This window comes from Citrus sinensis, chromosome 6 (genome assembly GCF_022201045.2).
Source record: "Citrus sinensis cultivar Valencia sweet orange chromosome 6, DVS_A1.0, whole genome shotgun sequence".
NCBI lineage: Eukaryota > Viridiplantae > Streptophyta > Magnoliopsida > Sapindales > Rutaceae > Citrus > Citrus sinensis.
In genome coordinates, this window is record NC_068561.1 from 21,846,079 (window position 1) to 21,868,238 (window position 22,160).

The 22,160-nt window shown below is 37.9% G+C and overlaps 4 protein-coding genes across 8 annotated transcripts; 2 read left to right on the forward strand and 2 right to left on the reverse strand.

Annotated features, from left to right (window-relative positions):
- Positions 1 to 2,188: 2,188 nt before the first annotated feature.
- On the forward strand, positions 2,189 to 4,564 carry LOC102618821 (leucine-rich repeat receptor-like protein kinase PXC1). The gene is made up of 2 exons (XM_006481853.4): positions 2,189 to 3,608; positions 3,681 to 4,564. The coding sequence occupies exons 1-2, from the start codon at positions 2,276 to 2,278 to the stop codon at positions 4,358 to 4,360; spliced, it is 2,013 nt and encodes a 670-aa protein (XP_006481916.1). The 5' UTR covers positions 2,189 to 2,275; the 3' UTR covers positions 4,361 to 4,564.
- A 741-nt stretch (positions 4,565 to 5,305) lies between these two features.
- Positions 5,306 to 9,028, reverse strand: LOC102619123 (uncharacterized). 3 transcript variants are annotated; one of them, XM_006481855.4, is made up of 8 exons: positions 8,113 to 9,028; positions 7,896 to 8,034; positions 7,737 to 7,784; positions 7,561 to 7,652; positions 6,502 to 6,737; positions 6,192 to 6,362; positions 5,804 to 5,919; positions 5,306 to 5,726 (listed from the first exon to the last, which is right to left on the reverse strand). In XM_006481855.4, the coding sequence occupies exons 1-7, from the start codon at positions 8,871 to 8,873 to the stop codon at positions 5,822 to 5,824; spliced, it is 1,545 nt and encodes a 514-aa protein (XP_006481918.1). In that variant the 5' UTR covers positions 8,874 to 9,028; the 3' UTR covers positions 5,306 to 5,726; positions 5,804 to 5,821. The 3 variants fall into 3 exon arrangements, with proteins under 3 accessions (XP_006481918.1, XP_015387022.1, XP_006481917.1); XM_015531536.3 differs by having other exon boundaries at positions 5,823 to 5,919; positions 7,731 to 7,784; XM_006481854.4 differs by having other exon boundaries at positions 7,731 to 7,784; positions 8,113 to 9,027.
- A 3,387-nt stretch (positions 9,029 to 12,415) lies between these two features.
- LOC102619606 (pyruvate kinase 1, cytosolic) lies at positions 12,416 to 17,680 on the forward strand. 2 transcript variants are annotated; one of them, XM_025099870.2, is made up of 17 exons: positions 12,416 to 12,482; positions 12,587 to 12,661; positions 12,790 to 12,886; positions 13,039 to 13,136; positions 13,239 to 13,394; positions 13,568 to 13,645; positions 13,820 to 13,951; positions 14,076 to 14,156; positions 14,288 to 14,359; positions 14,466 to 14,555; positions 14,938 to 15,082; positions 15,292 to 15,380; positions 16,080 to 16,175; positions 16,324 to 16,391; positions 16,506 to 16,605; positions 16,762 to 16,821; positions 17,313 to 17,680. In XM_025099870.2, exons 2-17 carry the CDS (start codon positions 12,593 to 12,595, stop codon positions 17,463 to 17,465), a joined length of 1,584 nt encoding a protein of 527 aa, XP_024955638.1. In that variant the 5' UTR covers positions 12,416 to 12,482; positions 12,587 to 12,592; the 3' UTR covers positions 17,466 to 17,680. The 2 variants fall into 2 exon arrangements, with proteins under 2 accessions (XP_024955638.1, XP_006481919.1); XM_006481856.4 differs by lacking the exon at positions 12,416 to 12,482 and having other exon boundaries at positions 12,489 to 12,661.
- A 1,926-nt stretch (positions 17,681 to 19,606) lies between these two features.
- Positions 19,607 to 21,678, reverse strand: LOC102620087 (uncharacterized). Of its 2 annotated transcripts, XM_006481859.4 has the most exons (2): positions 21,395 to 21,676; positions 19,607 to 21,145 (listed from the first exon to the last, which is right to left on the reverse strand). In XM_006481859.4, the coding sequence occupies exon 2, from the start codon at positions 21,141 to 21,143 to the stop codon at positions 19,704 to 19,706; it is 1,440 nt and encodes a 479-aa protein (XP_006481922.1). In that variant the 5' UTR covers positions 21,144 to 21,145; positions 21,395 to 21,676; the 3' UTR covers positions 19,607 to 19,703. The 2 variants fall into 2 exon arrangements, with proteins under 2 accessions (XP_006481922.1, XP_006481921.1); XM_006481858.4 differs by having other exon boundaries at positions 19,607 to 21,678.
- Positions 21,679 to 22,160: the final 482 nt, after the last annotated feature.

A 22,160-nucleotide genomic window follows, 5' to 3' on the forward strand; every position in this document is an offset into this window, starting at 1 on the left:
GTACTTGGAAGTGGTTTTTCAAATACTTTGCCCAAAAAAATTTAATGTAGGCTCATTTATGAGATGCATGAGAATAATTATCATTTACTAAAAATTAGAATGAAACTAAAAATTTGTCCCCAGTTCCTGTATTAAACCATTAATGAAGATAATAAATTCATAGGTACCCAGATGCTAATTGATTTAGGAGACAAATGGATTGGAGGTGGTTACGCAAAGATAAGGGTCAAATTGAGTTCTAGGAGAGCAGTTACTTCGTGTTTGCTTTTATTTGCTAAGATTGTCCGTCCACCAACTTTGCTTTCTTATGAATTAAAGTGGCGAGCTTTTTGCCTTCCATTATTACTAAAGGAGGGACCAGCGGGCAAATCAAATTAATTACCTCTTATCTTTTTTCCTTTTTTTTGGCCCTTTTTCACGAGAAAGCTTCTAAAGTTGGCCATGAATAGAAGGTGTCATTTCTATTTTGTTTGAACATTTATTGATACAAGCCTGAATTGCATGTGAGAATCAAATCAACGAGTAAAAGCATATGGATTTGGACGTATGGCAAGTTCTCTCCTCTGTGGTCCATAAATACTAATACTATCAGCAGCAGGGTTATGCAGATTTTGAAATTTTAGATGCTACTCAAGGGAAGAAACAAAAAAAAGTGTTGAGATTTTGGGATTGTTGAGTTTAATTGCTAGTTAAAGAAGGCCTAGTACATAAGGTAGCCTCCCGCGTTATTCGCTTGAATGTCGTAGGCTTGTGGGTATGTAAATTGGTTCAATTATTTATGATGATAAAAAGGTTTAAAGCCGCAACCTCACATCTACCAATCCGATCATTGTCGGTAACCGATGGTCTGTATTTCATAGTCCAATATTTAAGTATCCTTGGCTTGGAACCCGGAGAAATATTATTACTTTGAACTTGAAGTCAACCATAATAAGATAAGAAAACTTCGATACTTAAAAGATCTTGTAATATGCAGGCAAGAGGGAATGCAGTAGGTTGGGGCTTTGAAATACGGCAGTGAGACGCACCAACCATGTAAAGCAACAGACACTTTAATCAAATGTCTCATGTTATGGCCTTAATGGTAGTATAAAAGCTTTCTCTGAAACAAATGCCACATATATGCATCTGTAAAGTAAAATTCAACTTTATCAAAGATGCTTTTACTTTTTACTGATTACAGTATGGTAAAAGATTCACAAAGCTGCTTCTCTTAGGAAAATGTATGTGGTCACAACAGTGAGCGTAAGTCTATAATGGGAATGAAGTTGATAAAACTTTCAAAACCAACGAAGTCGCGTGCAAAACGAGATGCACTCTTCTTCTGTTTCTATTTGACACAGTTTTATTTGCTGCTTTGTTTATTATTTTATTAATTAGCCTCATTACCCATCAAACCGGCATCATTGCTCTCTTCTGGCTGGGTGACAGCTTGTTGATTATTGCAATTTACAAACAGTTGAATCCTGATTGGATCACAGTAGCATGCCAAAATTCTCCTAGTCCACATGCAAAACGTAGGCTACCCAGACTCCCAATCGGTGAAGAAAAAGCAGAAAAGTTGCCTGGTCAGAATTGAGAAAAGCTTTACACTCATTTCATTTGTAACAAGTGGAGAACATCAATCATTCTTCTCACAACCCCTTTCTCATATTCTAATTTCCCCTTTAATCATTCTTCTCTCCTCAAACATACAAAAGCTCTAACAACAACCCCCCCCCCCCCTCTCTCTCTCTCTCTCCCTCCCAGTAAAATAAGTGAAATTAGCATAAATAACCAAAAGTTTTAATTAATTTTCAAAAATAGTCTTACTTTTTTTTTTTTTTTTTGAATCTTTGATGAACCGAATCAGCATTTTAGATAATAATACATCTAAGAATGATGACACGTTAATTGTGTTTGTTGACAACTCATGCACGTTGACATCCCCATCTACCGCGATCCTGTGTTCATTCATATTATCTTATTTTAAGTACATTATTGTCCAACAATATATTTTTGTAAATTCAAAAGTTTAAAATTAAAAAAAAAAAAAGGACAGAGAGAGAGATAGAGAGAGAGTTTAAATTATGCCATTTTTATTTTTTTTGTAAGTTGACGAAATAATTTTAGTAAATTTAAGAAAATATTCATGGAAAGACAAACCTAGCTAGAAGCACTTGTCTTAAAAGCACTACTTGTATCATATGTGTTGGTAAATATATTTTTAAAACACTTTGGCTCACTCTTCTCTTCCCGCCTGTCCTCAAGCCTACTCGCTCCTCCAGAGTCCAGCATGAAGAAAGCTTATCTCTTTCTTCTTTCTCTGCCTCTCTCACTTCTCTCCGTTTCTTCTTCAAACCCGAATGACACAAGTGCCCTCACGCTTTTTCGCCTCCAGACCGACACTCACGGCAACCTCCTCTCCAACTGGACGGGCGCCGACGCGTGCGCCGCAGCATGGACCGGCGTCGTTTGCTCGCCCAAAAGCCAGCGCGTGGTTTCACTCTCCCTCCCCTCCCATTCACTACGTGGACCCATCGCCCCCCTCTCCCTCCTCGACCAGCTCCGCTTCCTCGACCTCCACGACAACCGCTTGAACGGCACCATTTTGCCCCTCACCAACTGCACCAACCTCAAACTCGCTTACCTCTCCGGCAACGACTTCTCCGCCGAAATCCCGCACCAAATATCGGCCCTCAATGGGATTCTCCGCTTAGATTTATCGGATAACAACATCCGCGGCAGAATTCCGGAACAAGTGACGAACTTGACCCGGCTCTTGACTCTCCGGTTACAGAACAATGAGCTCACTGGTCGAATCCCCGATTTATCGTCCTCGCTTAAGGATTTAAAAGAGCTTAACGTGTCAAACAACGAACTCTACGGTCGCGTACCGGAAGGTTTGTTGAAGAAATTCGGGGAGCAGAGCTTTGTCGGGAATGAAGGACTCTGCGGGTCTAGTCCCTTGCCGGCATGCTCGTTCAGCGGAGACACACCTCCGGATGTTGCATCGGCTCCTGAAACAGTGCCGTCTAACCCGAGTTCAATGCCGCAGAGGCCAGCATTTGGTCAGGAAAAGACCAGATCAAAGAAAGGACTGAGCACTGCTGCTATTGTGGCAATTGTGTTAGGCAATTGCGTGGCGCTCTTGGTGGTGACTTCATTTGTTGTTGCTTATTGCTGTCGTGGAGACCGGAGTTCAATTTCGAGTGATAAGCAGCAGAGGAGAAGTGGGAGCAATTATGGGAGCGAAAAAAGGGTGTACGCGAATGGAGGCAATGACAGCGATGGAACTAGTGGGACGGATACGAGTAAGCTTGTGTTCTACGAAAGGAAGAAGCAGTTTGAGCTTGAAGATTTGTTGAGAGCTTCGGCGGAGATGCTTGGAAAGGGAAGTCTTGGGACTGTTTACAAGGCGGTTCTCGATGACGGCAGCATTGTTGCTGTTAAAAGATTGAAAGATGCAAACCCTTGTGCAAGAAAGGAGTTTGAGCAATATATGGATGTTATTGGGAAGCTTAAGCATCCAAATGTTGTTAAACTCAGAGCTTATTATTATGCCAAGGAGGAGAAACTTCTTGTTTATGATTATCTGCCTAATGGAAGCTTGCATTCGCTTCTCCATGGTGAGTCGTTAAAACATTAATTGTTTGACTGAGATTAATTTCCTTAATTGTGTGATTATTGTTGATAATCAGGGAATCGAGGGCCGGGGAGGATTCCATTGGATTGGACGACGAGGATTAGCTTGGTTTTGGGGGCGGCTAGAGGGCTTGCAAGGATTCATCAAGAGTATGGTACAGCCAAAGTACCACACGGAAATGTCAAGTCATCAAATGTGTTACTTGACAAGAATGGTGTTGCTTGCATTTCTGATTTTGGGCTGTCACTGCTTTTAAATCCAGTTCAGGCAATTGCGAGATTAGGTGGGTACAAGGCCCCTGAACAAGCTGAAGTTAAGAGACTTTCACAGAAGGCTGATGTGTACAGTTTCGGAGTCTTGTTGTTGGAAGTGCTGACAGGCAGAGCTCCATCACAGTACCCTTCGCCTACTCGTCCACGGGTAGACGAAGAGGAGCAGGCGGTGGACCTTCCAAAATGGGTGCGATCAGTGGTGAAGGAAGAGTGGACAGCAGAAGTGTTCGATCAAGAACTTTTGAGGTATAAGAACATTGAAGAAGAGCTTGTGTCAATGCTCCATGTGGGTCTAGCCTGTGTTGTGTCACAGCCCGAAAAGAGGCCTACAATGGCAGAAGTTGCAAAGATGATTGAGGATATCAGAGTCGAGCAGTCTCCTCTTGGAGAGGAATACGATGAATCGCGCAATTCACTCTCTCCTTCCCTCGCAACCACTGAAGATGGACTAGCTGGTTACTGATTTTTCTGTCGCGTATAATTAATTTATCAGTGCTCAATTAATTATTAGTTCCATCATCCATGGTGGTTGTATCATCATCATCACATTATCTCATTTGCATTTTCTCGCTGCAAATTGTCAGTATTGCAGGCTCTCCTCTTAGACTTATGGTTGTATTATGTGTTCTTTGCAATGTTTAAAGCCTTGTGTTTTCTTTTTGCCTAAGGGTAACAGGATCAGATAATCTTGCCACCATTGTTAAAATCAAACATTATCGAACAGTTCCAATATGCGGCTTCGTTTGCAGACACTGTTTTCACTAAAGTCTCAACGAGTTAATTTGATGACGCAAAAAATTGGTCAACTAGAAATTAAAATAAATGGGATGATATGAATGTAAATAACGCGGAAATTTACGTGATTCAACATCACATGATTCACATTCAAGGGTAGAAAATGGACGATTTATCTTTCCCATAACAGTGAATCACACTATTTTCTATCTGGAAAAGCAGACGAAATACGAATATCGTCCCACATACTTTAATTTTTAATTGGACGATTTCTGGGTCAATAATTTTCAATCATTCGGTTTCGGACTTATCAATTCAAACTTACTTAGAGATGAACAGAAAGAGCGCTAACTAATAGCCATAACTGGCCATCTGTGGAATTTACTTTTGTTGGCGTTATATATGACACATAATGCTATTACTGGAATTCTGGGATTGAACTGATTGGATTGGGTTTACCTCCTGGATTTTCTCTCCACTTTTCTGTTATACTGCCATGGCTTCTCTCAGATTAGCTCAAATTAGCACCGGAAAATGGAGAAACCAACTGCCAAATTTTGATCAGCTTCAAGGATCCCAATTATTACACTAGTAGATTTACTTGGAGAATCCCAATTTTGACACCTTGTCGAGTTTTGGATATTATGAAAAAAAACAAAAAAAGGAAAAGTGCTTCTGCCACCAAGAACAAGAATTTTTTCTTATACAAAGACAAATTTCATATCTCAGACAATCTCCGCACACAGCATGGATCTGTGTTAACTCTACATTGTTTGAAGTTTAAAATCATACAAGTTTTTCACAAATGGCTGCATACAGAATTCCGAAACCTAATGACTTGCAACTCTATCCCCCATTTAACATTAATATATCTGTGATATGACTCTTAACATTACTTACATTAAACCTACTATAGGTACAATCAACTGTTAATTAATCTGGATTATTTTTAGTCCCCAAACTAACATTCCTGATAAATCAGCACCAAAACTATGAAGCAAATCGTCAATGAAGCAATCAACTCTGGATAATCAGTTATAAGACAAGTCAAACCCTTACTTCTGCACACACGGGTACCAAGAAAAAAGTGCAACCTGGTCGAGCCAAAATTAAGGTTAATTGATGTTTAAAGAGTCCACTGAACCATAACAGACACAGTCAGAGGTCATACCAAGTAAAGAACCACATACTAGCTCATTCTTCCTGTCCGATCAATAAATGTACCAACTTGGTCTCCACATATAGCTTTTGAGATGTTTCCAGGCTCCAGAAGATTGAACACCACGACTGCACAAAATAAAACTGGTTAGTTGGGTTGGCATCAATTCCCCCAAAAATAATCCAATAACAGCACACTCATCATGGCATGTGACACCCAAGCATCGAATACTGTAATCATTTGACCATGAATTTTGAACAGCTTTATAACTGATGTAATCTTGCTACGGGAACCCTCTTAACAGTCAAACAAGAAGCTGTGAAAAGGCAACCAAATAAACTAGCTATGCCTGAATCAAAATTTAAATGTAAATTGACCCAAAACAATTACAAGTACCAACCAGGAATGCTGTTCTCATCACAGAAGGAAAGCGCCGTCGAGTCCATGGGTATTGCACCTCTAGAGCCCAACTCCCTGAATGATATATGCTCAAACGTAGCATTGTTGTCTCGAGAGTGGCAGTCATAGACGCCATCAACATTGGTACCTTTGAGGACCACCTCGGCATGAACTGGGGAAGCAAGAGAGTTTCACATAGTTTACAGATAAATAAAAAATAGGACGCCGAGAGAGAGAGAGAGGGGACACAGAAAGCTAAAATTCAATGAATCAGAAGCTTTGCAAAGCCCGTAGTTAGAGCAGAATCATACTCTCTGAAGCCCGGAGAGCTGCAGCCATGTCAGTCGAAAAGAGTGGATTCGCAACTCCAGAACCAATACCACCAAATATTACAACTCTTCCTTTCTCAAGATGTCGTATAGCGCGTTGCCTATTGTATGGTTCAGTAACCTCTGGCAGTGTAAATGCAGTTTGCACACGTGCCTGAACACTCATCTTTTCAAAAGCCGACTGAAGCAGTACAGAATTCATCACACTTGCCATCATGCTGAAACAAATCAGGAAGTCACTGATTGATTAGAACAACATACTCAATAATAGCAACAACATTATCAGGCAGCATCACAATCAACAAATAGCACTGAAAGAAATTCTGTTCCATACTATTCTACCTAAACCAATCAAATCTAACTCGTAGCATGGAACCACCGAACTGCTGCTGTACTGATTGCAGTCAAATGTTCAAGTTAAGACCATCTCCATTTGATCCCCTCCACCATCAAACATACATTCCCCCCTTTTCCCAAGGAATTTTCTAAGGGATAAAAAAAAATAGCAAATACAGTTCAATGGCATGTGAAAGCTAAAGGACATTAATAAGGTTAAACTCTTGACAGACATGCATATTATTAATTAAGGCAAATTAAAAAATTCTGAATTATCCTGCATACATCCTATGTTCTTAGGCTTACAACTGGTTTCGATAGTTTTCTATTGATGGTCGCTTATGAAAGAAATGAGATTGTGAGAATTTAGGACTTTAAAGAGCAGATGATTCTAAAATGAAAGACACATATGTTATCTAGTAATAACATTCACCGCACTATATCATTAGACCTTCTAAGGTTTCATTCTGGTTTCATACATGAAAATGCAACTGCAGAAGGATGTCATAAGAAGTTCACTAATGGTTTCATTCTCTCTGCAGGCAAGCAGTTGAAAGAATGAAGATGAATTCACAAACGACCCAATGATGATGCTTCATCTAACATGCTTTTCATTAGGCAATAATCCAATCCAAAGAAAAGTTTGAAAATTTTAGGAAACTAGAAGATTACACAATACTTCAAAATCTAGCAACCACCACATACCCAATCTGATATGCAGTTGATCTATCATAACCTGTTTCCGTAACCCATGTATCTCCACAAAAGAAATTACTACCTCCAACAACAATTGCCACCTGAAAAACCACGAGAAAGAAGTATGTTGCAATCAAATTTCCAGTCTTGCAGACAAAAATGATGGAGGGAGTGAGTACCTCTACCCCAAGACGGCAAGCAGTTGCAACTTCTCTGGAAATCAGCATGGCCACCTGACAATCAACATTAATCAATTTAACATAGGCTTTAGTCCAGAGAACAAACGTCAAAATGATTTCACTGTTAACTTGACAAAAATGTCAATAACCACAGTCATGATAAACCTTTGAGTCAATATTGTTTTGGCCAGTTCCAGCAAGAGCAACACCACTAATTTTGAATACTACTCTCCGCCATCTAGGGTTTGGCTTGGCCTTCACGTTATTTATCTGACCTGTTGGGATCGGTGTTGCTGCAACATATCTGCCAAAAGTAATATCAATTATATGTAAGAATTTAAGGTAAAAGAGTTCAGTATGAAGCATCAATTGAATTATATACCTCTTGGTTTGTCGAATTGAATTAGTAGAGGAACCGCTGGCTTTATCATCGTCGGTGACAGTCTTGATCGGCAAGGAATTCCCAACAATTTCTTCCATTTTCTTAAACCAAGGCCAATGGCTTGCGGCCATACCGCCATTAGTCATTCTGTGGCGCTCCAGCTTATAGCGCTTCTTCAAGTTATCAACTTTGTTCTTACACTGCTCCACGCTTTTGTTCAGCTTCTCACATCGCTCACTCACCGTTGCCGCCACCTCCTCCCAGTCCCTCCCCCTCAGATTCCCCCGATTCAGCTGTGTAAACTTATCCAAATACGCGTCCAGCAAGCACGCGATCGCGGCGTCGCTCCACTCCTCGCGATCCTTCCTGTACTCGTTCGAATAAGATTTCGCTTTCTTGCAAGTGTACGGACTAGGACTCGGGCTAGGACTAGAACCTGTGTTAGTGACGTCTCCATTGTTGACATCTTCTCTATCTTTTCTTTTCTCCGTACGCACATCCAGGATCGCCTGATTGTTACTGTTGTTGTCGTAAGTGAAAGCCGAATCGGCGTCGTTTTCTCCTTCTACTTCGTCCCCGCATTGGACGCCGATGGTATCGGGAATCTGTTGGGACTGGGGCTGTTGCGCATGTCTTGGAGCGAACCGGTGAGGCGCGTAGGGCGACTGTTGTTGGAAGATGTGGTGGGGGTGGTTAGGATTTGCTTGATGGTGGTGGTGATCGTCGCCGAGGAGAGGGAAATCGTCGTCACAGGAGGCCATTAGAGGACGTTAAGGTTTGGTTTCGCCGTTAGGGTTTGTTTGATGAACGGCGACGTTAAGGACGGCGATGTGGAACGTTGAAGGAAGTTATCAAGTAAGAGGCAGAGGTTTAACGGAACGGATATGTCGCGGGATTTGGTGAAATCTGCCGTGACGGAATGTGACGATCCCGTTAAGTAATGCTCAAGTTGATTGACACGTGGGAGGGGCCCAACACTAGACATTTTTGGTAATGTTGCTGCCGAGACTATTAAATCGAATGGGCCAATGGCAGGGGCGAAAAAGTGGACGCTATCTTGCCACGGCCCTTAATAAATCGAGCATTGTATTAAAATTTTAATTAAAAGTATTTTCCTAAAAATAAAAAATAATTGAAAGTATTTATTGAGGAATTAAATTACTGAAACGATGCTTTCAAAAAGATTATCAAAAGGATAATTATTATTTAGGGAAAAAAATTAAGTTACAATTTACTATCTTTTGGTTCGATTTTTTTTTGAAATTTCAAAGATTTATTTTTTTTAAAGATTTGAATGGGTGGAAAACTCACTCATAAATAGTTAAATACCAATATTTACCTCTCATGTTTGTAATCCCTACTTAAGAATTATGTGCAAGATTTATTTTTAAAATTGGTATTTTTAGATAATTTGAATTTTCTTCAACAACACCACAAATTTATTCTCTAAAAAAAGTATTTAATTAATTTATTTTCAACCATATCTACATAAAAACTTATGAAGTTATTCAATATATTAGTATGTACTTGTTGTTTGTTTGTCTCTATCCCTCAGCCCCAGTCATAAGACCATAAGAACTGTGATGAATTGATGATGAAGTTCGTAATCTGTGCACTTCGGTAGCACAATTTCTACACTTCTTCTACCATGAAATTTTTAAAAAATACTTTTTCATAAAAATCTCGCATTCAAAGAACAATAAAAATCATTAATATCAGTTGCGGTGATATTCAATTGGCAACGTTCCCCTTGTTGGGCTTTAAATAGCCGTGCCTTATTGCTTTCTTCTGATCTTCTATTTTCTTTTTTTTTTTTTGGTAATATATTTATTTTTTTCCAATTTCTTTTAACTTTAAGTGCTGTATTTTATGACATAAGCGTCATTAATAACCTGCTTATATTTTGCGACTACAGTCTACAGTTATGTTTATGATCATGACTAGGCACAGCTATAGATCTAGATGACAATGACATTCCAATTACACGTCTTTTTCTGTCAATGCCGCTTGAGCCATCGTAGATCTTGTTTTTTAAGACATTTTGAAATCTTATAATTAAGTCAAAATTAAAAAATAATGAAAAATGTACCACGATGGCACGAGTTAGAATTTTCTCATACTAAATCAATCTTCTAGAAACTTTGACCAAATGCAAAAGAAAGACGTTCTCGATGGCCCCAAAACTCTTGAAAGTCGAAAATACACTTGAAAAGACCAAAAAGAGAGAAGAAGGAAAATAATTAAACCTTCTGGTCGTCTGGATTCCTAAAGGGACCGCAACTTAAACCGACAGCCCATAGTAATTGATTTGAACTTTTAAATTGACTCCTACATGATCAAAATTCAAAACCAGGTGAGGTAAGCTGAATCTTAGGCAGTTTACACCCAAAACCTTGCTGTTTATTAGAAATGTAAATAGAATAAGAGTTTACATATGGGAGCTTCTCCTATGTAGATGTTTAAATATAGATTTCATGTGACTTCACTGTTACATTATTTTTTTGTTGAATTTATTAAAACACTATATGATATGCTCACGAATTCGCACAAGATTTATATTTAATCATCCGCACTTGAGAATTTACGTATTAAATCAATCAATTAAATCTACCATATTTTCACAATATTTCTTTGATTAACTTGGAACACGCTAGTGTTAGGTTGACGAAATGCTAAGGTAACTGATTTACCCATATAATTAAGAGTAAAATTGCTAATAGACTTGAAGAATGACAATATTTTGGTTAAAAAAATCATAGATCATTATTTTTTCCTATATGTAACTACGGATAGTAAACTTTTATGAATAGAGTAAAATTTGATAAAATTAGTTAGCATGATGAAATTAAGCATAATATGATAATAAAAGCTATAGTTGGTTTTTTAACAATGATAATAATAACCTTATTTTTTATTGGTTTTTTAACAATGATAATAATAACCTTATTTTTTATTTTAAACTAATTGATATACAATTAAAAGTAATTTTTTAATTTGAAAATACAAAATACTCTCATATTGTCAAATAACTCTTATGTTAGATTTGGTCCAAGGGGTTATGCCCGAACTTTTCAACTACAAGGTTTTGTGTGACTATTTTCATAAACTTTTAATTTGTTTTAAATTTTTAACAAACTACGAGGACTAAACGTAAATCGACCCATTAAATAAAATAGCCTACGTACTTTTTCATAACCATGGGCCGGAGGCACTTTCTGCTTGAGGAAAGGGCAATTCAACAAGTCACGCCCCGTGCCCCTTGAAACCGTACCCACCAACTTACCATTAACACGGGTAGATTTTTATGAACAGCACAAGAGGATCGCATCTCCTACTCACGCACCACACAATCGCGTGATCGTAACCCTACCCCCTTCTCCAAGAAACTCCAATACTTCCCAATTAATTAATTGAAGTACATTCAAACTTGGTCGCCGCATGAAACCTAATGTGAACCCAGTACGTGTTCTCTCTGATTTCATACAATCACGCCACGTGTAATACGTGAGATCTTCAATTGAAAAGGACGTAATTTTCAGTTCCATCCCCCGAGGTTTGTGGTCCTTTCACTCAAATAGAATGTATAAGGGTATCTCCACTTTGCACCCTGCTATTAGTATAAAGTTTTAAAAAAAAATACAACAAACAATGGAACTTTTAGTTACCTAGCATACGGCTCCATTGCAAGTGGGTGGGTTCTTGGTCATCACCGGTATTTGCACACGGCCGTCAAATCAATTTGAACTCTTACATCAGTTCCCGTCACACTTGATTCTGATTACTTCCCCGACATCTTGTTCATCACAGCAACGAATTCGCTTAATGCATTTCTTAGGTGTTGTGATTGTGATATCAATTATATTTTTTCGATTCGTGAAGTTAAAAATTAAACAAATCATTATTTTCAATTTGGTGCTAAATCCACTAAACACTAACATGCTTATGTTATTACCTAGCGGACCCATTGGACATAATAATGTTTCTGACATGTTTCATTTTCAAAGTGCAAAAATTCAAAATATTTTTAATATTTAATAATTTAGCATACAATTACTTAAATACCCTCACATACTAAATATATACTAAACTTTATACTTACAGTAGGGGTGTAAAATGGGAATATTTTTATACATTCTACCTAAGTGAAGGGACCCCAAACTTCAGGGGATGAAGATGAAAATTACCCATTGAAAAGGTCATATCAGGTGGTCGTAGTGGAACCAAGTTTAGTCTTACCACATAACACTGTACTATTGGAAAATTAATAAACTAATAAATTATTAGCCCCGGTGGCGGAGCGGCGTGCGAACTACGAAGGGAAAAAAGAAAGCATATATATACCAAAGAAGCATATTCTAAGGTGGACGATCGTAAGTATTAATCAACGAATAAACACTAAAAATCAAAACACTCTAATCAACGCTAACCGCTGCCTCTTTCATCTCTCGTACTCTCTCTGTATCTCTCTGTTCAGTGAAAGATGCATTCAAGTCACTTGCTTCTCGAGGAGCCAATCAGGATGGCTTCAATCCTGGAGCCATCCAAAGCCGTGAGTATTCTTGTTCTTTGATTTCGATTTTGTTATTTATTTTATCAATTTTTTTCTCTTGATTTTGAATCAGCTACGATCAGATTCTTATTCGTAGATTTGTTGATTTTGATTGATTAATTGTGCAGAGTTTCTTCCCGGCAATGACCAAAATTGTTGGAACGCTTGGTCCTAAATCTCGATCTGTTGATGTTATATCCGGTTGCCTCAAAGCTGGAATGTCTGGTAGATTCTTTTTTTTTCTTTTAATAATTTGTTGTTCTGTTTGTTTGTTTGTTTGTTTTTAGTAACAGCGTTTTAGAATTTAGAAGTAAGCTGCTAGTTTTGTTTGCTTTTAATTGTATCTGATGCATGCAACGTTGTCGTTTGGATACCAGTGGCTAGATTCGATTTCTCGTGGGGTAATACTGAATACCACCAAGAGACCTTGGAGAATCTCAAGGCGGCAGTTAAGACTACTAAGAAGCTTTGTGCTGTAAGTTTGAGTTTGAGTTTGAGATTAATTTATATGCATTCCTTGACTGTCTTGAGCTTGGCTTCGGAATGGTGCTGATAAATTTAGTGAGTGGTTTTTCAGGTTATGTTGGACACAGTGGGTCCCGAATTGCAGGTTGTTAATAAGAGTGAGAAGGCAATTTCACTTAAGGCAGATGGTTCTGTTGTTCTCACACCTGACTGTGGACAAGAAGCCACTTCTCAAGTTTTGCCCATCAATTTCGATGGACTTGCTAAGGTTTTCAACTTTTTTCCTTTTTTACATTGATGTTCGTTATTTTTCATACATGAATATTTGTTGATCAGTGCTACTGGGAAATTGTTGGTTTTTCCCTGAGTTGGTATAGGGTTTTTTTTTTTTTTTCTGGTGAAATGGTGTAACAAATAAAACCTTTAATTTGGTTTTTGCAGTCAGTGAAGAAAGGAGACACCATTTTTATCGGTCAATACTTGTTCACTGGAAGTGAGACTACTTCTGTGTGGCTGGAGGTAAGAGATATTCAACACGCTGCATGCTGAAGGCTCTGTTGTATCGACTAGAAAGTTTAGTTTCTGGGAAATTAGTTGTTTTGAGAAGTAAATTACATTTTCTCTGTCATAAGAGTTTAGGAAACCTACTTATGGCTCATGCAGGGCTGATGATTTTTTATTGGACTTAATCAGGTTTCTGAAGTGAAAGGAAATGATGTAACTTGTGTGATAAAGAATACTGCAACATTGGCTGGTTCACTTTTCACTTTACATGCCTCTCAAATTCGTATTCAACTGCCAACTCTTTCTGATAAAGATAAGGAGGTAAATTATAGGTTTGATTGACTAGATTTTAGTGTTTGATGTAACATACTGTAGGTTTTCTCTCTCCTTTTCGGTAATGTTTGGCTTGCTGCCCTATAATTTTGTGCTCTTCCTGATGTTTCAGGTCATTAGTTCTTGGGGAGTTCAAAACAAAATTGACTTCCTCTCATTGTCCTATACGCGACATGCAGAAGACGTGCGCCAAGTAATTATCGTTCCTGATTTAGTGCCATTGTTATCACATCTTCCTAAAATGATCCTCATGCTGAATTTATCTGAAATTTATTCATTTTATCTAAATAATTTGATAACAGGACTTTTTATGTTGTGATGCAGGCTCGCGAGTATCTCTCCAAGTTGGGTGACCTCAGTCAAACTCAAATTTTTGCAAAGATTGAGAATATAGAGGTGACTTGTGCACATTGTTCTCTAATAAGATTGATTTTGCTCTTTGTACAAGTTCTGATGTTCAAAGAGTTGAATTTGTTTGTATGCATTTATGTTTTCCTTCTAGGGTTTGACCCATTTTGATGAGATCCTTCAAGCAGCAGATGGTATTATTCTTTCCCGTGGTAATTTGGGAATCGATCTTCCTCCTGAGAAGGTTAGAATCCTAACTTGGTCAAAGCATTAACTTGCTACTGTTACTTTTGCACTTCCAATGTGCTGGTTTTATAAGATGTGTGGTGTACATGTACTTGCTTTTCTGTAAGATGTGCAGAAGTTGCTAACGTGTAGAGATTGTAGTGATGTATAAACCATGGTTAAAAGTTACTTTATTTTAAGATGGAATGCAAAATACCTCTGAACCTTCTCTCTCACTCTCTCTCTTTTCTTAATTTATTCTTGAAGTACTTGTTACATCCATTCTTTTTTCTTTACAAAAAACTGGTTTTATAATTTTTTATTCTAATTGTGAAATGTTTATTTGCATGAACTGTCAATATGTTATGTATGAGTTAAATGGACCTCTATATACTTTGCAGGTGTTCTTGTTTCAAAAAGCTGCCCTTTACAAGTGTAATATGGCAGGAAAGCCAGCAGTGGTTACCCGTGTTGTGGACAGTATGACTGACAACCTGAGACCAACTCGTGCTGAAGCAACTGATGTTGCAAATGCTGTGTTAGATGGTGTGTCAATCACTTGCATCCTCAACTCTTAATGCTTTTGAGACCTTTCTACAACTCTCCTACTTCAAAGGAGATAGTTGCATTTGGTTATTGTGGACACTTTCTTATGATTGATCTTCTTTTAACATGTTTGGTATTTTGGCTGAGTTGTTTACAAATATGACAGATGTAATTTGTGACTTAAAGGTTATATCTTTTTATACACACAGGAAGTGATGCGATTCTTCTTGGTGCTGAGACTCTGCGTGGATTGTACCCCGTAGAAACTATTTCTATTGTTGGTAAAATTTGTGCTGAGGTAAATTATTTATTTACATCAGTTAGGAAGCAGTGTTTTCATGAAAAGATATTCCCTGCGCATGCTTAATGCTCATACTAAAAAGTTCAAGCAGCATCTTTTCCCTAATGAACCTATTTACTTGTAATCAGGCTTATGTTCTCAAAACTACATGTGATGAGTTCTTGATATATATATTTCTTAAAACTACATGTGATGAGTTCTCTGTGTGTGTGTGTGTGTGTGTTGGGGGGGGGGGGGGGGGGGTAAGTCAAATGACTATTCACCCACAACTAGAACCACTGGGGTTTTGATATTGCTCTATATATCTGAAAAAGATGGGAAAAGGTCCCTGTTGCATAATGTTTCTCTTCCTTTATGATCTTTCCCCTCATCCGTTGGACTTCCAGTTTGCGAGAATCTCTTGCGCATGAAAGCCATCTTGTTTATCCAGCGCAAGGAAACTAACAAATTTTTCATGCTGCTACAGAGCTTATTATTAATTTTCCATATGTAATGGTAATTATAAACTAATCTATCAGCTTTGGTGCATATTGCTGTGTGTTCATTTCAGAATTCAGGGTGATTTAATTTCTTGTGAATTAAAAATAGATTCAGTAATTTACTCTGGAATTTGAAGTACTAATACACTGATTAGTAATTTTTTCCTTCTCTATGTTCGTTGTACAATGTTATCGCTTTTTTCCCTAATGCATGTAGGCAGAGAAGGTTTTCAACCAGGACCTTTATTTCAAGAAGACCGTCAAATGCGTTGGAGAGCCAATGACCCACTTAGAGTCTATCGCATCTTCAGCGGTAATGACTTTGTTTTTCTTTTGTGTTCTGTTTCAATGATTTTGTTGTTGTTTTATTTTATTTTCCAATTCCAAGTCTTGATTTAAATTTGGAATAGTTGTATTGCTTAAGAGAAATTCTCACTGGCTATTTTTCAATTCTTGTTTAGGTAAGGGCAGCCATTAAAGTGAAGGCATCTGTTATTATATGCTTCACTTCATCAGGAAGAGCTGCAAGGTACTCATCTTTTTCTGTAGGCAGGTTTTACCGTCTAGTTGATTTTCTAATTTTTTTCAGCTTTTCATATTGACTTCACTTGATGACTCAAAATACATTTTGTACATGTTGCAGATTGATTGCCAAGTACAGGCCAACAATGCCGGTTCTATCAGTTGTGATCCCGCGCCTTAAGACAAATCAACTAAAATGGAGCTTTAGTGGAGCCTTTGAGGTATTACTTTGATAATTTATAATTCATTTACTGTAGTAGTGTGTTTTGCATTTATCCATTCCCTGTTTTATCTTATTATTGGAACTTAAATATCTACCTCCCTGGGTGTCCAAGTTAATGAAAAATATGTTTCCTCTCTTTTAAATCAATCTACAGGCAAGGCAATCACTCATTGTGAGAGGTCTCTTCCCTATGCTTGCTGATCCTCGACATCCTGTAAGTTATCAATCTTGTTATTTTACTTGGTTAGTGGGGGATTTAACATGCTTTAAAAGTACTAATGATCCCTAGAAACAGCCTGGTGAAACTCTTGGATTGGGCAATTCTTTCAATAGGCCATAGGGGTGATAAAGTCTATGTTATTTGTTTGTTAAATGGAATGACCCTGGCAAGACTGCCTCCTGGCCTTCCTTAGGTTGCTTAGGACTGATCTTTGGTTCAAAACTTTGTATATTGACTCGACCAGTTTATTGTGCTCTGAGTGCCTGTTGCAACTGCCAGGTGGATCTAAACCTTTGTTTTAAATGTAGATTCGTTATGTTATATCATTGTCCTATAATATTATCTTCTGAACACATTAAAGAAAACCATGAATGCCACTCTTTAAGTAATTGGATAATTGATTCTGCCTTTTTATTATTATTGTTATTTTCTTTGTGTTCTGTTTTGCTTTCATGAAATCTGATATCTTCATTGTCACTTTCTAGGCGGAGTCTACAAATGCCACAAATGAGTCGGTTCTAAAGGTTGCTCTTGATCACGGGAAGGCTTCAGGAGTTATAAAGTCGCATGATCGAGTTGTTGTTTGCCAGAAAGTCGGCGATGCGTCTGTGGTTAAGATTATTGAGCTCGAAGACTAAAATGCTTGTACTACCCATGTTTTGTGGCATTTTTTTGTCCTAATTTTTTGAAAACGGTGGTGGACCATGTTGCTGGCACCTGTGAGGTATATCTCCAGGTTTTGGAGTTTATTATGGCCAAATTGTATTTAAAGCGCACTAGTAATTATGAAACTTCCCAGACTGGAAGTCGGGGAAAGATATTTTAGTTTTTTTAAAGTATGAAATTCACACGATATCCCTAAGTTTGTTTTCACTGAATGTCAAGGCAAGCCACATCATGGTTTTAACTTATAAAGGCTATTAATAATGGATTTCAGATGCATCATTTTCATTAGTAGTATTGTTGGGACCTCCAGGAAGATGCTGTATGACACGTTCAGAAAACATTAAAGAAGCATCATTTTCGTTTGTAATACTTGTTAATGTGCGATGTGAGATGGATTGGGTTTAAGAGGTTGTAGGTCGGAGGTTGTAGCTATCAAAGAATTCTGGCCGCAGTACCGGCTGGCCTGTTGAGGATCTCATTGAAAAAGGGTTTCTGCCGAAGCAGAAGAAGTGCAACTGCGGGTGTGAGGGTTTGTGCTGCAAATTCACCCTCCTGTTGTATATAACAGAATCTCGTTAACTTAATAGTTGATAAATTAGTAAATTCTGATTAAACAATAGTTTTTGTAGATCTCGACTTAGGGTTGATATGATAAATTAATAATTTGATAATTTATTCGACAATAAGTTTTCAAAGAAATTTCATTTTTCTATTGGATCCAATTGATATTATAAATTATTAATTAACTAAATTTAACTAAATATATATGATATGTATATGAGTATTTTAGTGTTGCTTGCTTCTTTTGAAATTGATTTGGGTTTAAATCTCATCTCTAACTTTTTGTAATGCTTTAAGAAGATCCGGTGTAGTATTCTCGCTTTGCAACAATAAATTATTCAAAGTCAACGTTACTTTAGGTGCTTCTTTGCATGAGAAATTGAGAATGACTTCTATAATAAAATTGTCATCTTCAGCTTCTTCCTTTTTATTATTATTCATTACACTTTTAATAATTTAATCATTACGCAAAACCAAAATCATATCATACAATTTCAAAGCACTACAATAATTATACAATCTTTATATTTTATAAAAATTTATATTATGAACGCGACACTATTTTTATATTTATTAATATATTAATATTAGTTAAATCAAGAGATTTTCTATGGTCCCGGGACTACTATTTTATTAAGGTTCTACTATATTTACAATTTTTTTTTTTCAGATGTGAGTCTGAGAGGAGAGATGGTTCTGGGGAAGCAGCTGTGGGGAAGATTTCACAGTACTAGCTTTTGGAGAAGCCCTTCCCAGAGAAGCACGTGATCGTTAAAAAAAAAAAAAAAAAGCTATCATCATTTGCTGTCTCTCTTCATGTAATCCAATTGTTTTGCTTTCATTTGCTAGATACATTAATCAAATTCTTTTTCTTTTCTTTTCTTCTTTTTTTCCCAAAGTTGATGAGTGATTTTGGTTTGATCATTGTGGGAATTATGTTGCGTAAAATGAACTTGAATGTTCAAGATTTGGATGTTAATTTTTTTATGCAAAAAGCTTTTTCTATGAAGCAAATGTTAAGTTTTTTTCTTTGAATGCCTCGAAGAAAGTTTTGGTTCAAAATTTTTGAGAACCCGAAACAGAGCCAACCTAGAAGTTGATTAATTTTGACTGTCATACGATGCTTTACTAACTTGCAAATTATTTTGTATGTATTATGATTTTACATTGTTATAAATTTGGTACTGTGATGCAACCTTTTGAAGTTACAATTTCAGTTTGCCGTTTTGCAGTCTCATCCGGATCTCAGCTGCGCTCCAGCTCGCGAGGAGTGTTTTTATCTACGATGAATGCCTCTTGACTGCCTTTGTGTTTATTGTTGGGAAAATATTAGACGAGAAGCTGAGTTGCCGCGCCCGTGGCCTAATGGTTGGTGCGTTTGACTTCTAATGAAACGATTGTCGGTTCGAAAAGTGCCTCAACTTAGCAGGCAGAAGAAATTCAGTCTTCTTGAGATGTACCTTTTAGTTATTCTTCCTGACAAAATCATACATCTACATCCTAGAATCTGTGATGAACAGCATAAAGCGAAAACAGAATTATAGAAAGGATCTATGTGGAAAGTAACAGACTTCATTACTAAAACTGAAATAACAAGAAAGCTATTAAATCTATATATTTTACATCATTTGAACACGTATTGTACATTTTTATCCTGTAATGGAAGACGGGTCACTCCTTTTGTTAGAAGAATGCTGCTGTTGATGATGGTGCTGATGATCAAGCAATTCATAATCCTTCTGCCTAAGAGCAAGAAGCATGCTTTCATTCTCAAGCCGCCTCCGCTCATTCACCAGCTTTGCTTTCTCCATTTCCCTCTCCTTCTTGGAGCTAAACTTCACCCACTTTAACCTCTGCTTCTCAAGCTCGAAAGCTTGGTATTGGTAGCTTATTTGCTGCTCCTCTAATTGCAGTAACTTCATCTTCATCCACTGCTTCTTTTCCCATGAAGTCTTGGCCCCATCTTGAATCACGTTGCTCACTTCACAACGTAGTTGCAGCACCATTGGTGACACTGGTACAGGTAAGCTACCCTGTCTTTGCCTTTTTCTCGACAGTTTCTCATCGTTTTCATCTTCATCTTCCTGTCCATGCCCATTTTGTTGGCCCCTCGAATTTCCTACTGCCTCATCATCGTCGTCGTCATAATCATCATCATCAGATTCGTCCTCTTCCACATCATCCTCTTCATCACTCCCCACTTTTACCAATTTTGTTCCTTCCATTTCAGCTCTATTTGAATTGGCCCCAAGTTGGGAAGTCTCTGATGAATGCAAACACCGGTGCTGTGCTTGTTGTTGCTGAACCACAGAGGGCTCTGTGGCTACTTCTGGCGAGTGATTGGCACCAGGAGTCCCGCCGGTACCACTACCATGACCACAAGTACTATGATAAGCACACATTTCCTTGAAAAACAAATGCTTAGAGTTGAGTAACTTCTTCACTTCCTCCTTCATTTTGGGTGTCAAATCCATCGTCTCGAGCAAACTCTGATTCTCCACAACACGGCAAGCAGTTCCTTTGCCAAGGATTTCATTAACCCTTTTGTATCTCTTATTCAAGTCATTAAATTTGTCCTCACATTGCTGAGGAGATACGTAAAACCCTCTCTCCAGCATAGCCCTCGAAACCGATTTCCATTTCCCTTTCTTCTGTAATAAAGCTCCAGTCTTTTTCTTATCGTTCCCGTCGGACCCAACTTCATCACCAATGTAAAGAACAGCCAGAATAAGCAGCTTAACCATGCTATCGGTCCATTTCATTCTCTGCCAGGGAGAAGAAGATGCTTTTCTCTTGCCATCTCCAGCACTATCATCAGGGGTTAATCCAAGTTCATCTTCATCACTGAGCGGCGATAGCTGCTGCTGCTTTTGCTTGGAAGAAAATAAGTAGCCATGTTGCTGTTTCACGGATTGCTGGGATTGTGTTTGCGTGTGATGCAACTCAGTATCATGAGGGTGATGTGAAAATGCAACCATTTGAGGATAGTGGTGAGGGTTTTGTGGGTTTGTTTGAGGGTTTTGTTGTTGTGGTTGCGGCTGTGGCTGTGGTTGTGATTGTGGGTGTAATGGCATTTCTAGCCCCAGCATTCCTGAAGCAATACCAGAAAACAACCCACCTTGTAAACCATTTGGTTCCATCAAACTAATATTAATTCTACAGAAATTTAATAAAACTGTAAAAACCCAAATGAGAGAAATGTCATTGGCCACTTAAGGACACAGATATTTGTGTTTCAATTTACAGAACACAAATTCTCACCCAGTCGGGAATATGTTTTTTACACTGCCAAAACAATTGACTTCCAAAGATAAAACTGAGAAATGAAAACAAAACGTACCCAGTAATTTTGAGGATTAAACCAAGAAAAGTGAGTTGCCCAAAGCACCAAATTCTGGAAAAATGAAGCCGAAGAAACTTCTCCTTGAAAAACCAGAGAATAGAAATGAAGAGGTGGGTGTTGTTTTTGGCGTGCAAAGACCGAGGTGGCGTGATATAGACAGGACAGAGAGCGTAGCAACCGGTTTTGCTTTCGCAGGTTTTAGTTTTTGCGGACACAAAACTGCCCATGGTTTTGGTTGTGGTTTTGCGGCCAACGCGAAACCCACGGGTTTTATTAAAACTGAGGCAGGGTGTGAGAGAGATACCACGCACAAAAAGAGGGGGGGATAAAAAAAAATTAGGTAGTTGCATTGTATAATAATAATTATTATTTTTAATTGATTAAGTATTAGATTATTGTATTACATTTACCCCTTTTGGAGAGGGATATCTCTACTCTACTTATATTTCGCAAGAGAGAAAGACGTTATAAGCAATCTCCACACAATTATAATTAATTGAGGTAGTTTGAGTTCATGGGGACTCAAACCATTGTCCTCATGGTCATGCTTAACTTTAAAGATGGTTCACCACTGGGCTACAAGCCCAAGTAGCTGCATTGTATAATTGTTAATGAATAATAAGTATTCCATTAACCATTATGCAAAATTAGGTTATGGAAACCGCACAGTATTCGTATACTACGACTTCATCTATCATACTTAATGTCCATGCGGTTTATATTGTTAAGACTTGAGAGAGTAAGTTATCACATAGGCTATTGC